At 33.0% G+C, this 16,824-nt stretch overlaps 1 protein-coding gene and 1 non-coding gene across 2 annotated transcripts; one reads left to right on the forward strand and one right to left on the reverse strand.

Annotated features, from left to right (window-relative positions):
* Nucleotides 1-842: 842 nt before the first annotated feature.
* TRNAL-AAG (transfer RNA leucine (anticodon AAG)) lies at nucleotides 843-923 on the reverse strand. The gene has a single exon. It is a non-coding gene; the product is annotated as a tRNA-Leu (tRNA).
* Nucleotides 924-6,503: 5,580 nt separating this feature from the next.
* Nucleotides 6,504-7,266, forward strand: LOC132164446 (putative phytosulfokines 6). Its single transcript, XM_059574959.1, has 3 exons — nucleotides 6,504-6,723; nucleotides 6,797-6,858; nucleotides 6,954-7,266. The coding sequence occupies exons 1-3, from the start codon at nucleotides 6,648-6,650 to the stop codon at nucleotides 7,062-7,064; spliced, it is 249 nt and encodes an 82-aa protein (XP_059430942.1). The 5' UTR covers nucleotides 6,504-6,647; the 3' UTR covers nucleotides 7,065-7,266.
* Nucleotides 7,267-16,824: the final 9,558 nt, after the last annotated feature.

A 16,824-nucleotide genomic window follows, 5' to 3' on the forward strand; every position in this document is an offset into this window, starting at 1 on the left:
AATTTTTTTTTTTAATATGTTTAATTAATTGGACCCAAATTAATATGCAAATATGAATTAAAGGTTTCATAATTTTCATTACCAAGTAAAAAAAAAAAATGTAGAATTCATTAGAGCGAGATAGAAGTTTCATGCACAATTTAAAGAAGGGCCCAATACTTTTACTTGGTGGTCATGGATAATCCAAGGTTCCCGAGGCAACCTAAAATGGGTCAGCTTGAGGGTGAAATTGCCTGGCCCGGATCATCATACTTGACCCAATACTTTTAGAGTATGGTGCTCATGGATCATCAGACTTGGCCCAATACTTTTACAGACTCAATTATTGAAAAGGACAGCATCCAACGTGGGCTAAATAAGGTTATTATTGAGCCCAACCTTACAAAGTAAAACAAAAAAAATACACATCAATGAAACATCAATAATAATGATACCCATGTATATGACAAATGACTTGGTAGTGTATTGATATTTCTCCTCAATTCAAATATAGAATACAAGTTTTATTTTATTTCGAATTTAAGCTTTCGTCTATGGATCGAGATTAATTGTAATCTGTTGATTAAATTGCAGCCTATCTGATCTTCGCCTAAGACAGGGTCCCAATGATACCCACTGCGTGCTTCGATAATCCGTTGCACATTAGTAACGCGCATCTATTTTCTTACTAATGAAAAGAGTTTTTTATTTTTTTGTAAATTATGTTATGTGAAATTGATGTGTAAATGATAGAAGTAAATGGTGGAAGGGAATTATTATGGAATGAATTCCAAAAAATAATAATAATAATAATAATTCTTGTGTGAGTTTTGCTCTTGGTGGAATAAAAGAATAAAAAGATTTGTTGAGAGTGGGATTTGAACCCACGCCCTTTCGGACCAGAACCTTAATCTGGCGCCTTAGACCAACTCGGCCATCTCAACTCTTGCCTACTTGTGTCAATACAATTATAAATGAACGTTTTATTTTGAATCAACAACTGACACTGACTAATTTAGAAACAATTTTATTTTTCCTGGAAGTGAGATGAAAACTTGTGGGGTTTAATAATTAATCTGCTATGTCGTTCATTTACAAAAATATATTCATGACTCAGTTTACCCGATTTCAATTAAACTATTATACATTAATTACATTAAAATGTTAATTATAATTTGATCTTACCAACTAATTAACTAGACATGTTTCTTTCAGGGGTGGGGGAAATAGACCTTCAATGCAATATCCACCACCCAGACTTTTACGGAGATACTGATCTCTATTAAATAAATAGTTGAGAAAAAGAATAATGCTAGATAATATAATTTTATCTAATATCCATCTTAACAGCCAAAAAATCAATAATTAATTAAAAATGACATATCAAATATGTTGGATAGTATCCGAAAAAAAAAAGAAAAAAAGAAAATGAAAAGCTCCAAGGTGCATGAATATGGTGAAAGAAGAGTATCTTTACAAGCACTAACTCTTATGCCTTGTCTAAACATGCTGCTGGGTTTTCGTGAGGCATCAGCATATATTAATGTAGAGAAGACTCCCTCGACGTGACAACACAACTGCATGCCAATTGGATTTCTATCATGCATGCATCCATGGTGACTAAATAGTAAAACACCCACCGTGATTGGACCTGCATGGGAAGAGAGGGAGACAGATTTTCTTTTTCTTTTTGTGGCTGAGGAAGACAGTGAGAGGATAGGAAGCAGAAGTCCACCACAAATCTCACTTTGGAAGGGTTTTTTTATTTTTAGACAACTATAAATTAATTCGGAAAAGCATCTTGGTTTGTTGGTGTGTGAATATAGAAAAATAATTTGTAAATCTTGGTTTTTAACGCTTTGAAAATGATCCATGAATAACATTTTCCAAAACATGCATGTTTCCAAGAGGTAGCTTAATTGGTTGGGACTCCATCTCATGAAACAAAGGTCATTAGTTCGAATCCTCCATCTTATATAGACATGTCAAAAAAAAAAAAAAAAAAACATTTTTCAAAACATTGGAAGAAAAGTTAATGCATTTTGCCGATATAAAATTATATGGCAATAAATGCATTAGTGAATTTTTTCGGTTACCATAAACATTATGGAACAGGATCCTCCAATTAGTTATATTTGATGAGTATTTTTTTCTTTTTTCACTTTTTGATGTGATAAAAATACATCTCTAATATAACTAACTGGAGAGGACCCTCTTCAAATAAACTGGAAAAGATCCAAATTCAAAAATTATGGTCAATGTGAGGACATTTTGTTGGAGTTAACGAATAAACATATCAATAAGAGCCTCGTTCTGATTGTCTTGAAAATATAATTTTTAAAGTTAATTAAGTTTTTTTTTTTTTTTTAATCTTATTTTTTATAGAAAAAATAAAGTTTTATTTTTAAACTTATGTATTAAAAGTTATTTAAGCTCCTTAACACAATTTTAAAATGCTCTAAATATAACACCTGAGTCTCATATTAGAAAGATGAGTAACCCACTTATATAGAAAATAAATGATTTATAAAAACACTTATGGGTGCTAAGTTTCACATTGCTTACTTATTAAGTGAAACTTGACTTTTTAAATAATTTTAGAAAAAACTTCAAATTAAATAGATCTTTTAGAACGATAATGCAGACTCAACTAGCGCTTTCTCTATATGATTACACTAAATACCATACATGAGAGAAGCACCACCTTAACGTAAAAAGGATCTCCGATCATACTCTTAGAATACATGCATGAGCAATTCAACCACAGGTTTAAAGGAAATTTAATTTTGAAGGCACCAATAAAACTAATTGTAGCTGCCATGGTGAAGCTTAGTGAACATTTTGAAGCCCTAATCTTCTGAATCATATTCCTCATGCCCATGAAATGGAGAAAGAAAGGATGATGATGTGACTTTATTTGGAGTCATGTACACACAAAGTGGAATGCAAAAGAGAGACCATTATTTGTGGAGAGAGGAAGAAAAGCAGGAAAGTGGGAATTTTATTAGATTTGTTTTTCAAGCAAAATCTTTGGTGGAGTTGTGATTTGCATTGGAGTTTGGGGGCATATTCCCTGTTCTATTTTTTGGGTGATTCTGACAAGCCTCTAAAGCAAAGCCTGTGTTCCTAGGTGCTGCATGTAGCCAATAACTTTAGCATTTTCTCTTCAACTCCACTCATGACTCACCTCCCATGCCATGCTTACTTTTCCTTGGTGTTTCTTAGGTCAGGTAAAATTTTGACAACATGTGCTGTAATATTTTTACAAATTTAGATTTAATTTTTACATAAACAGTAACTTTTTTGCTTCACCTAAGTCAAAATAATAAGCTTACAGGCTAAAAAAAAATTGGAATGAGACAAAGGACTTAAATATAAGGTTCTTAGAAGGACAACTGGTTGAATAAAGTACTGCTCAACCAGTTAAAGATTCAGTAGATTTGACATACTCGAAGAGAAGGAAATTGGGTGGCTCATAGTCTCCCCAAAATAGCTTTGAATAAGGTAAGAATCAAAAAAATTTCAAAAGATATCCGTGATATTAAAATTTCAGAGCAATGTGCTCTTGTTATTTAGAGCATCATGCTCTTGTTTTGTCTAGAGCTTTAATTTCACGCTCTAGATTATTCTTATGATGATGACTGAAGTTCAATATCTATATATATATAACAGATATTTATTTTCTGTTTTTTTTTTTAAAAAAAAATATTTATATATATATATAATATTTATATATATATATATTAAAATTAATAAATTTTTGTTAAAAAAAAAAAACAGAAAATAAATATCTGTGCAAGTGGGCAAACACATTAGATTGTCCCCATGTACGCATGCTCCCCCCATGGAATCTAGAGAATTCATACTGGAAAGTCAACATTATTAATTTATTTTCTACACTGTAGGACCAACAGTAGGAAGTAGTGGACCTTTGCAAGGACACCTATTAACATTGTGCTATTCCCGAGGGATTTGTTATATATATATATATATATATATATATATATATTTATATATATTATATATCATATGCTGGAAAGTCTCAAGATTTCATGCAAGGTTTAGGTTATTTACCAAAAGAACCTAGCTTTCTAACATTTCTCAAGATATTCTAAGCAAACATTTAAACTAACACCAAGTAAAGAAGCTCTTACATAAATCAAAACACAAAATGCAAGATAAATATAAAATATTTTTACCTCAATGATGGAGGCTTTAGCCTTTAGGCCTCCAAGATCAAGCAAAACTCCTCCTCTTTCTCTGTTTATCTCTCTCTAAGGCGGAAGGATGACGAGCTAGGGTCTGTTCGCTAGAGTTCCCCAACCCTTAAATAAGGTTCTACTATGCTTTTCTAAGCTTTTCAATGTATTATTGTCACATGCACACTATGATTGCTCAAACGGTTATCCAAAACCATTAGAATTACTTTTTTAAAATTTTATTCCTTCCTTCGTGACATCGTTTGTCAAACAGTTGATAACGAGAACTATTTTGGACAAATAGCTTAGCACATTAATCTCTTAAGATATTTTTGATACCCATGAGATTAGTTTTGTATAACCCCAAACTCGAGGGGCTAAATAATATCGTTTCGTAAGATCATGCATACCAAAGATAACGGGGAAAAGAAGAAGTGATAAAGAAAAAGTATAATAATTTAATTATCCCCTTTATAATATACTTCACAAATATGCAAGGGGCAGATGGATAAAGCTCAATGGTGTTAAAGGATTTGCAGATCTGAATTTAATTAATTAGAAGAAGACTTTACTTCGTTGAGAGGGTGTCCCTTTTACATGGTGACACATAGCTTGTTCCCACTCGAAAAATGATCATGCCTGAAATGGAAAATGCCTAAAAGAACAAAAAGTTCTCAACATGGAAGGTATAAGGATGTCCATGGCTGTGAATGGCGACAAGAAGAAATTTAGGTCTACTTTATTTGACAGCTTAAGTATATCAAATTCATTAACTTTGTCAAATTGATAAAGTTCATTAGAATATGATGAATCCATAAGCATATTATGGAGTAGCCACTATAGCTTGAGACGAATTTCAACAGATTTGGCTTATGTGCAGTAAAAAAATTGTTGGAGTTCAATAATGCTACTCTGCTCATTTAGACGGCTCTTAAAACATGTTTTACGAGGTGCGATTTCGAATGCCATAGAAAGATTTGACTTCCTTCACTAGACACCAATTAATTTTTAGAAGAGATGGTCAAAGGCCCGATCTAACAAATAGTATCAGAGCCAGGGTCATGGGTTTGAGACACGAGAGTGTCATGTTGAGGGAGGGATTGTTGAGGTTTAACAATGCTACTCTAGTCACTTGGACGACTCTTAAAACATGCCTTGCAGGGTACAATTTCAAATGCTATAAAATGATTTGGCTCACGAGAGTGTCATGTTGAGGTTCAACAATGCCACTCTGCTCACTTGGACGGCTTTTAAAACATGCCTTACGGGATGCAATTTCAAATGTCATAAAAAAATTTGGCTTCCCTCACTAAAGACCAATTAATTTTTAGATGTGATAGTTAAAGGTCCGATACAACAAAAACGACACCATATTATGTGTTGTAGTCTTTTCAACACTCCAAATTTAAACATCTATATCTTATATATAATAGAGGGAATTACATACATGTCTTACAGAGTCCAAACTCAGCAACGGCATTAATTTTCAAATTAGTTTATTCCTGCGTAGCAAGAACTCAGAAAGATTCAAATCCCCCAAAAGAGAAGCATAATCTCCCACTCCAATTTAAAAATCAACAATCCCCCGATATATTCAAAAAGAGGACAGATGCGCGCATCGATGAACTCTTTAATGGAGCATGCAGCATCCCACCACCATTGTTATAAATTAAAAAAAATTATCTACCTAAACAATAATAAGTTTGCATTTATCACCCTCACCAGGATACAATGCGAAAGTTGCAAGAAGTTTCATAATCTTGCCTAGCACCAGAATAAACATCAAACATAAGATAATGATTTAGCTAAAACCATCATCATTTGGAGGCATGCTTTATATTATGTGTGTGTGACACAAAGACAAAATTTACAGTAAAAGTTACCGTTAAATTCACTAAAAACTTGTGGTATAGTTGGATGTTCGAAGAAATTTTTAGAAGTGCAGGAGTGATTTGGCATTTGCTTTAAGAGTATGTTGTCTTTTCATAGTTAAAATAGACGTTTCAAGATCTCACCACGTGTAAGAAAACCCTGAAAGGTAAGCCACGTGATGATGGGCAACAGCTGTTTGCAAGTCCAAAAGGTTGACTACTTCACTCTGTCAACCACTATTACATTGATTTTTGGTCTTTTGGACTTTTACCTGGACCACTATGGCAGACAATGACTCATAAAGCTCTCTCTCTCTCTCTCTGTGTGGAGAGAGAGAGGGAGAGAGGCTGATATGGAAGTGTCGTCAAGTAGTGGTGTTGTCACCACAGCAAGGAAAGCAGTACAATAAGAGGATGGTGGGTTGGGGCCACATGATGTTTTGTAACTGCCTTCTTTGAGACATTCATGTGACTTGCACTGTTTGCTTTCTCTGCATATATTTGTTGCCAACATTTGCCTCCTTCCTCCTTAACCAAAGTTTCAACTCTGTATTGCTCTCTCTCTCTGTCTCTGTCTCTGTCTCTCAACTCACCAACAATGAAGAAGCAATGCTTTTACTCTACTGCTCTTCTCCTCTCCCTTCTACTCCTCCTTTCCACACCAACCAAACAAGGTAAATTAATTAACCTATAGCTGCTGCCTTCATATCTTCTCCAAGAAACTAAAAAGTTTAACCCTTTTTGCAGGACAAGAGGAAATGAAGCTCAACCAAGTCACTTCTGGAGATTCCCTTGTAGAATCCATGAATGTATGCTACTAGTACTATGCTCCCACTTCTTCTTCTTCTTCTTCTTTGAATTATGTCTCACAATTTTTGTTTTTGGGTTTTGAGCTAATTTCCAGCAGCTGATGGGGTTGGAGGATTGTAATAGGGGAGATGAAGAATGCTTACAGAGAAGGATAGTTTCAGAGGCTCACTTGGACTACATCTACACCCAGCACCATAAGCCATGAAACCTCCAGGAGAACTAAAATTCTGTATCTTTTAATTTTAATTAGAGCCCCTTTTTCTCAATATCTTAGAATGTATTCTACTCGATTTCTTGATAACCAACTACAAACACTTGGAGAGTTACTAGAGTGGGCTTGGGGTTAATTATATTTTCCTTATGATACAATGTGACTGTAAAATATATGTGTAGCTGTTTATAATTAATCAAGAGTTTATGGTCTAAAACATCTAGCCTATGATATTCTTCATTCTTGGTATATTGTGTTGAAATTAGTTGATTATACTGGTTGCAAGTAAGAGCTAGAAAACATAAGATTCTTCCTGAAAATTGTATGAGGGAAGCCATGCAGAAACTTCCAAAACTTGGTTGGTGAATTGGGGATTAGACATTAAAGCAATTAAATAAACAGTTGGGAAGTCGGCCACTGAGGATTTCAACAATCAACAGCATTTACTTCCCTTGAATTTCAACTGCTTAATTCCCCCACTTGAGTTTCTTTTCAATAAGAATCTGGAAATATCCCACACATATGTATCTCCTCTCTCTTTTTCTTTTTATCTTTTGTTCTGTTTTTGACTTGTTTTTGCAGCAAAACATCAAAATTCTATATTAAACATCATTTCTTACATGATTATTTTTCTGCCCCTCTGTACTCTTAAGCCAACCAAAGCGTTTAAAGGACAAGGGATGTCTTATGCATAATCTAAATATGCAAACGTCATCTCTCATAATCTTAATAAAAAGGTCATCAGCTAAATTACTAACTGATAATCATCACCATAACAAGCACCTATGCTTTCTTTGATTGCTGAGAAGAAGAAGAAAAAAAAAGAAAAATGCTTTAATTCTTCTAACCACCATTTCCAGCCCTATAAAATTCTAATTCTCACAGGATCATCACAACCAACCACTTTTGAATTAGGAGTAGCTATCAACCCTGCAATCATAAATTTTGAGTTAGTCACAGGGCCCATGAAGCCTCAAAGTTTGTTGTTACCTATTTTTTCTTTCATTAATAGTACCAGAGTTGCTCTGGCCAAAACTCAATGGATTAAACCATTTACAATCTCATTGCATCAGCAACTTTTACATAGAGTCTTGTAAAGCTTTTGGCTCATGGGCTCCATATTTTCAGAAGGATTTCCTTGAAAGTGAATACATCCTCTGAGAAATATCCTAAAAGACAAGGAAAGAAATTCAAGGGAGAAATTCTAAAGCAGCATAATGTCAAATTATTGGAGAGGGGAAAGAACAATAGAGGAGTGAGAAAGAAACGTATGTGGGATTAATTCATTATGTTTTCTTCAATATGATGATTCATACAAAGTCCATAGAAACTTTGGTCTAGGCAAGACAAAACACAGCTAGTTTCTTTAAACAGTTTCCAGCTCTGTTTCAGTGAAATGCTAGAGAAGGAGAATATTAAAGAAAAGGATGGAGGAATGGCCATTTCCTTGTGGAGATTGTTTCAGTTTAGATGATCAGAAGGATCTGAACTTGATTGATTGGCCCTTGTTAGGATTTTAGTATTGGAAGATTTAGTGTTAATGGTATTTGAGTTATATTTTGTAATGGGTAAGTTAGGGTTGAGTCGGTGTAAAAGTCGGTCCAAGACATGAAGAATTCAAGACTTCAATCGCAGATAGATCAACCGAAGTAGCGTAAAAGATATTCATACAAATTCTAGAGGAGTTTAATCGCTCCCATGATCAATCGAAGACGTGCATCAAGTGCCATACAAATTCCTGAGAGGTTCGATTGCTCCCACAATCAATGTTTGATCGATTGAAGAATGTGCATTAGGTGTCAGACTGAAACTCGATCGACACTTCGATCGTAGCATGTTCATTGAACACATACAATCCTGAAACCCAACAATTTAATTGGTACTCAATCGAGCGATCTTCGATCGACCGAAGTAGCCACAAACAATTTTATTTTTTAGTCGACTTACTTGTTTAAAACCAAGTTTCACCCTGCTTATATAAGCCTATTGAGGCATGATTTTCAAAGAGAAAGGGTGCGGCCATCACATTCATTTCGGAGAGAAACCTAAACGAAGATAAATCATCTCCTTACTTATCACTGTTACACAATAGAAAGAAAACCTTTAACCATTGAAGTTCTGGTTTCACTTCATCACCAAAATCCTTGTGTTAATTTTTTTTTTTTTTTTTTAATGTTTTCTTGGATTGAGGTGACTTGAATATTGATTAAATTGCTAAAGTGAACTTTCTACTCCATGGTGATATTCATTGCTTAATAAAAAGATTGGGGACGTTCGCGAATTGTCAACCCTAATGAACCTCTTTAACTAGGAAGGAAAGGTTGGATATCATTTTAAATTCTATCCAAAGCTTGCTCCCACTTCTTAAATGAAAAGTGATTATGAGCATATTTTTTGTAGCATTTTATTATGTGCTTCATTTTTTTTCCTTGCACTTGAGCAAAAGGACAAGGAGTGACCTGATTTAGATGCCACTGCTTGAGGAAAGATCAATGTGGGGTCCAGTCACAGATTTTCTTTTCATATGTAGCCTTGACAAGATCAATATGTTGGTTTAGGTAATAGTTATAAACAGAACCTGGATTATCCTAAATCTTAGACAGGAATCATTGTATTTGAAGAGGATGTGGAGGGTGTCCCTTTCCCCCTGTTGTGTTTGAAGAGGACTCAGAGCAAGGAGTACCTGTGAGAAAAAAAGGAGCATGCATTCTTATCAATGAACTTATCAAATCTGCATGACTCAGACTCCACTTTCTTTCAGCTACCCTGTTCTTTTTCTCTCTCTCTCTCTCTCTCTCTCTTGCAATGATTCATGCTAAATTAGTGCCTTGCTTTTCAAGCATCAAAGTTGCTATTGGGTACCTAATTGGATTCAAATAAATAACTTGCAATATCCTAGGTATGTTAGCCGTTGATTTAAACTAACGGCTCACCTGCCGACATGTTAGTGCGCGTGATTTAACCAAGAAAAAATCTCGTTTCACATTTTTAAGAGATCGAAATTTCCAATAATCCGAAAAGCAAAATTATTAGGAATCTCTATTTGTTTCCTGTATGCTTCTTATCCCTCCAAAAGATTTCAATCAAGGCCAAGAGTGGCCCTAGGATATTACAGGGGCACAAGCCCAAGAGCCAACTTCATCAAGAAGTAAGCCATTTGATTTGCCATTGGTATGAAATTATCAAACTGCAAAACAGAAGTTTCATAGAATACTTTGACTTGAAGCATTCTAATCTCCCTAAAAATTTTAGGATTTCGTATTGAAACAACTATCTAATCCAAAAAGTATTAAAAAAATAATAATAAAATTGGTAACCAACCATACCATACAGCTACTTTTTCTACATAAGCCCTTCTCTTGAAAAGAGAGAATAAGTGGTATAGAAATATATAATAAAATATACAAAGTGTAAGAGCAGGCAAAGGAGTCAGAAAGTATTATGAGCAGGGGTTAAGCCATAACCCAAAAAAAAAAAAAAAAAAAACAGGGCTAAGGCATAAATTTATTTATTTATTTTTATCATCTAAAGTAGTGGTTCAATAGCCAAATGAAAATTCTCAAAGTGGTTAAGTATACATTAGGGTATAAACTAAAAGAAATAAGAAAAAAAAAATTTAAAGACTCAGATTGAAAATCACATGAAGAAGAAGAAACAAACATGAGACGAGAACAACGTGAGTTTAAGCTATGTTTAAGATAAAAACAAATTACTATGCAGTACTTATATGTTGCAAATTTCGTTTTTTCATTTATCTTTCGTTTGGAAAATTAAATAAGTATAGGAAAGTAAGCTCTAAATTTCAAATTTTAAGGTTCTTGAGTGTGGACTTGTGCTTTTTTAGGGTTAGAATAGTAATAAGATGTACAACAAAATGCTCAAGAACGATAAAATTTAGGGAGTAGGGCCAAATCTCAAATGGGTAACGAGTTTAATGGGTTAGGACAAAAAATAAGATTAGTATAGTTTTTAACGGGTAAGTGCCAAAAGATTTGAGAATAAGTAACCAGCTTTTAGGTTTTAATGGGTATGACTCAAAAGGTTTTTTGAGTAGGAGCAGTAGGGTCAAAAAATTTAGTGGGTGGAGCCAAAATTTTTATTGGGTAAGGCCACAAACATTTATAAGTAGGGGAAAAAAACTGTGGGTAGGGGCCAATTTTTATTTTTTTTAAAAAAAAATTGGGTGAGGGCCAAAGACATAAAAACTAAAATTTGACCTTAATTTTTTTTTTTTTTTTTCAAGAATCGAGGAGGCCATCGCCTATACCGGCCTCCCTCACTCCGTCCCTATAAAAGAAAGAGTAAAAACAGAAAAGTCTAAAAAATAATAATACCAGTGTGTGTTCACATGCCCTGAAAAATTGAATGGCCCCATTATTTTTCATTTCTTACCGATTTATACATAGTCACAAAAATAGCAACGGCGAAAACAGTCGGCGACTTTCGGAGGTGGTCCGGTGGAGGTCTGACATTTGAGAAAAAAAAAAAAAAAGAAGTTAAAACTCGAAAAATGGTATAAAAATTTTAAAAATGAAAAAAAAAAAGCTTTTGAGTTGGTTATACCCTTGAGACTCACCAATGCCCTTCCATTGTACCCTTCACAAATTCCCTCCAATCTTTTTCTTCAGAAATTAGTTGTTGAAAAAAGTGCACACATCTCTCTTACTCTAATTTCATGCCGAAACAGAGTGATCTGAAGCAGCTTGAATCCTGACTCGATCTGTCTTCTTCCCACCAGACAGCAGCAACTGGCTGCTCAAGTCCCCAGATTGTTGGAGCTCTGTTACGGGCATGAGAAACAGGGGCAAACAGAGGCCAAACATCATGGGATGATCATGGTCAGTTAGCGGGGAACATCATAACATGCAACGTGTAGCGTTGACGTAAGATGGGTCGTGTTGAATTTGTGCTGGAAGTGGTCCTCTCCTGCCAGAAAAGAGATATATCGATTAAATTTCAATCCTTCTTCATTTCTGCGTCTCTGAGTCTCAGCAGAAACTGAAGTGCTTGTGGCATTATCCATCTCTTCTAGAAGACGAACGCAAAGGGATCGAATGAAATTAGAGCAGCAGCAAGATTTCACACGCTCTTAATTGAACATTTTTTGAGCATAAATATATTATTACTAAAGTGTTTTATAATATAAAGATTGAAGTTTTACTATGTCATCATGAAGAAGTAAGTATTATTGTGACTTAGGAGTAATCACGGCATCCTAAGCCATGATGATAATCACATAAAGTCAACTTTACAATGTAATAAGATGTCATGGAAGTTGTGATTATAAAAAAAATATTTTTGGAGTAGCCCCAACATCTTAAATTATGGTGATGATTGCACAGAAATAATATTTTGCACTTTTTTTTTTATTTTTTATCAAAATAATTGACATCAATGTTCTAATTAATTCATAAATTTTTTATGGCTTGCCCTCACATGGAGCTTGTAACACCTTGGTCTAAGGACCTATTTGAAATTGCGTTTGAGGGACATAAAAGTGTTTTTAACACTCAAAATGTCTGTTTGAAGAAAAAAGTATTGGTTTGATAAAAAATTAAAAATGCTTTTAAGGATCTAAAAAGCCTAAAAATGACTATAATGCACTTCTAGCAAAAGCTAAAAAATAAAACTTTTGCCCAAAAGTTCTGTCTAACTTAAAAATTTATTTTTCAAACGTAATCCCAAACAGACTCTAAATTAGGGTTAAGAGATTCTTAATTAGGACTTAAAAGTTTATAAAAAAACAAGATTTAGAATGAAAAATAGGAAGAAAAAAAAAATGTAGAAATAGAGATACCATCATTTCCTTGAAAACCACTCCTCGTGTTTTGAGAATACCCTTCCAAAAGCAAGATGTATTTGGAGGGACAAAGACTTTAAAAAGATTGGAGTTGTGAAGATATTTTGCCCTTATGGCATTAATCCCCAAGCGGTTTAGATTAGACAAGACTTTCTACTCAAATTTAGATATTTAGGCCCAATTAACATCCCATATAACTTTTAAATGACAAAATTAGCTACAAATTGATTTGTAGTTAATTCTTACAAACCTTTCTAATAAATTCTCCCACGTTTTTGGAATACATGTCATATCATTAGACTAGTTTGTAAAAATTAACTACAAATCAATTTATTACTAATTTTTGTCCTCTTTCGAATGAGAACATGTGGAATCCCATTCTTGAAGAAAAAGCTAGGAAAGGAGCGCTGATAAATTCTTTGGTAGACTTTGTGAATAATATCTTTAAAGGCCTCTCTCTTTGATCAATCAAAAAAAAAAAAGGAGATCGAGGACTGCACACATTTGTTGACTGTTCAATCCGACAAGTATACAAGTCAAGAAAAATAATAGAGTAATGAGATTTTGTAAGCTATTATATAATTGTCATATAATTAAGATGATGTAACTGTGAAAATCAGTCTTTAAATTAATAAGAGCTTTGTTAAAAAAAATTAATACTTGATTTTTATTATCACGTCATTCCAATTATATTGTATAACAGTTTATTACATAATATTTGTCAAAATAATATGACGGTTGGTATATAACAAAGAGAAAGACCATTTTGTATTCTCATAACCTCACTTTTAAATTTGGATTTTAATAAAATCCTACAAACAACGGTAACAAATCATATACAAATTTTTGTTATGGGAGAAAACGCTACAACATTTGTTCACGCATTTTTTGGATTAATAATATAATATTTTCATAGTCATTGAAAATATAAAAGAAATAACAAAGATAAAAGAAACAAATATATCAAAAATCAATTTTTCCATAAATTGATTTTGTAATTTGTTTTTGTTTTTTTTTTTTTACTCCAAGTTATAAATATATTTAAAAATAGGGAAAAATGCACTTTACTCCTTAAAGTTTGAACACATTTTCAATTCGAACTCCAACATTTAAAAATTTACAATGTACACTCACAAAGTTACAAAATTTTACAATTCGACCACTCTATTACTCAATTCTGTCTACTCAGATGGAAAGTCAAACACATGATAATTTTTCTCTCAATCTTCCCATATTGTTCATAATTTAAAAATAATAATAAAAAAATACTTACAGCCACCCCCCTTTGGCCATTTGGCCACCCCCTTGGCAATATAGGGGTGGCCAAGAGTTTGGGGGTGGTTTTGGCCACCCCCATTTGGCCCCATGGGGGTGGTTCGGCCACCCCATGGGATGTGGGGGTGGCGAATCCGACTAGATGGGGTGGTTCAAATTTTTATTTTTTATTTTTAAAAAAAATTAGAGGCAATATGGGAAGATTAGAAGAAAAATTATCACATGCGTGACACGTGTTTGATTTTCTGTCTGAGAAGACGAAATTGAGTCACAGAGTGGTTGAATAGCAAAATTTTGTAACTTTGTGAGGATATATTGTAAATTTTTAAACATTAGAATTTAAATTGAAAATGTGATCAAACTTTGGGGTGGTTAAAATGCATTTTCTCCTTAAAAATAATTATCAATACACTAACCATTTCCATTGTCAATCCACTGTATGAATCTAAGCAAATTTCTAATAAACCATAGCCTAAAGTGTTATAGGATTCTATGTATAGGGTCTGAATTGGTCCAACACAATTAGGTTTGCTTTCAATATGACGATTAAATATTATTGTTATTATTATTATTATTTTGGCCCGGCTTATAAAGAGATACACAATAATACATTTATAGTTGGAAATGGATCTTTTTCATTTGAAATGACAATAATATTCCTATTAAAGTAAAGGACGGTCTCTTCTCTATTTCATTTAAAATGAAAAGAATCATTCTCCATTTGTAGCTTATGCATGCTTAAAGTTAGTTGAGGTGAGTCATACCCCGCTACTGTAACAATGAGATCCTTCCTAATCCTTATCTTAAAAATAATAATAATAATAATAATTAATTAATTATCTTTTTCCCATTAACCGACACGTGTTTTCAAGTTTGTCTCAAAAATGAACATTTGTTACACTAGCTGCATTAAAATACCCTAAGTTTAGGAACTAAATTACATAAATACCATTAAAATTAAATAAATTAAAACACTTATAAAAAAAAATATTCAACTTAAGGTGACAGAACTATCTCCAAAACTTAGGGTGGTGACTGTCCTTTAATGTACTAAAAAACACATTCCGTCCAATTAGTATGGATTTTTTTGTAATAAAATGGTAGTTCAATGTGGCCGAACGTGAGAAGTCTCTGTTCATTAAAAAAAAAAAAAAAGAAGAGGTAACTAACCCAAAAATAAAAAATAAAAATTCCATCCTTGTTGCCCACGTTAAAATTTAACTAGTGGAACTTAGCTGGAAAGGGGATCCACTTTGCTAGTACAAGCTTCCTTATGGATTCTATAGGGTCGGTTGGCAGTTTGGAGAGTCCTATACTACGATATATATATATATACAACATTTTCACGGTCCAATTTAGAGCTTGGGTTTAAGATTATTTTAACCCATTTTTAGATGCCCAAATGAGAAAATTGGTTAAGATTGAAAGGCAATGGTGGATTTCTTCAAACAACCTGTGTAAAACAGCAATTTGAGAACACATGTTCTAATGTTTCAACCTATAAATTTGCATTCAAGTTAATGAAGTTTGGGTTAAGCAGGGGTTTTAAACTTTAATCAATGTTTAAAGTAAGGTAGCTTGGAAATTTATTGATCATTCCTGATATCCAATACTCTGCCGTCACTAATACAGACGTAACAAGGAGTCGGGAGGCCATTCTCATTTGATTTTACAAATATTCTTTCAAAATAGAAAAAAATTACACATACATTTCCTCAAAATACCACCCTTTTGCTAATGTACCCTTAACCTACCAATTATGTCAATGTCCCTCATAAATTACCAAAACAATGTCAATATCCCCTAAGGCTAGGAAAAAAACAAAAATGATCTTAAAAAATAATAAATAAATAAACTAAAATTAAAAAAAAAAATTAATTGTTTAAAAAAATTAAAATGACCCTCTTTGTTTTTTTTTTTTTTTTTTCCTTTTTTTTTTTTATAGATTTTTTATTTTTAAAAAAGGTTTAGTTCTTAGTTTTTTTGTTAAGATTTTTTTTAAAAAAATTTTTTTATGAATGGTATTTTTGTTACTGGAGGACATCGACAATAGTGTGGTAATTTGAGGGGAGTATGTGTACTTATATATATATTTTAGCCTCTCATCATTAATATAGCATTCACATTTGGCTCAACCAAATAACATTTTGGCTATTTTGTCGAGCTATGTTATTAAAAACACTCTACATCCGACTCAGCAAAGTAACCAAACAACTCAACAATGCATATCTAATAATATATATATATATATATATATATATATATATAACATTGCTCTCTCTCTTCTTCGGGAATAAAGAAAAGTAGATAAATAAATAATATTTTAAATAAAAAAGTAAAAGTTAATAGTTAAAATACTGAGTTGGATGTAAGTGATTTGAAAATGTAGATAGTTAAAATAAAAAAAATGTAATCATTTAACGAAACATTTGTTGGGGAAGTTGATAACTAATAAGTCTCGCTCGATCAAGTCCCTATCCCTGAGAATACTCTGTCATATATATCCATTGATTGGGGTTCGAAAAGAGTTTTTATCTCTTAGCTAGATATTTCCTCCTTACGGCTTGGACCCATGCTTTAGCTTGTAGTTTCTGTGCTTTTCTTCTTTACATTTCGACTAGAAAATTCTGCACCATTACATCTAATTTGTTGCAAAATGTTTTGGGAAGTAGAAAGTTT

The sequence above is a fragment of the Corylus avellana genome, chromosome ca10 (assembly GCF_901000735.1).
Source record: "Corylus avellana chromosome ca10, CavTom2PMs-1.0".
NCBI lineage: Eukaryota > Viridiplantae > Streptophyta > Magnoliopsida > Fagales > Betulaceae > Corylus > Corylus avellana.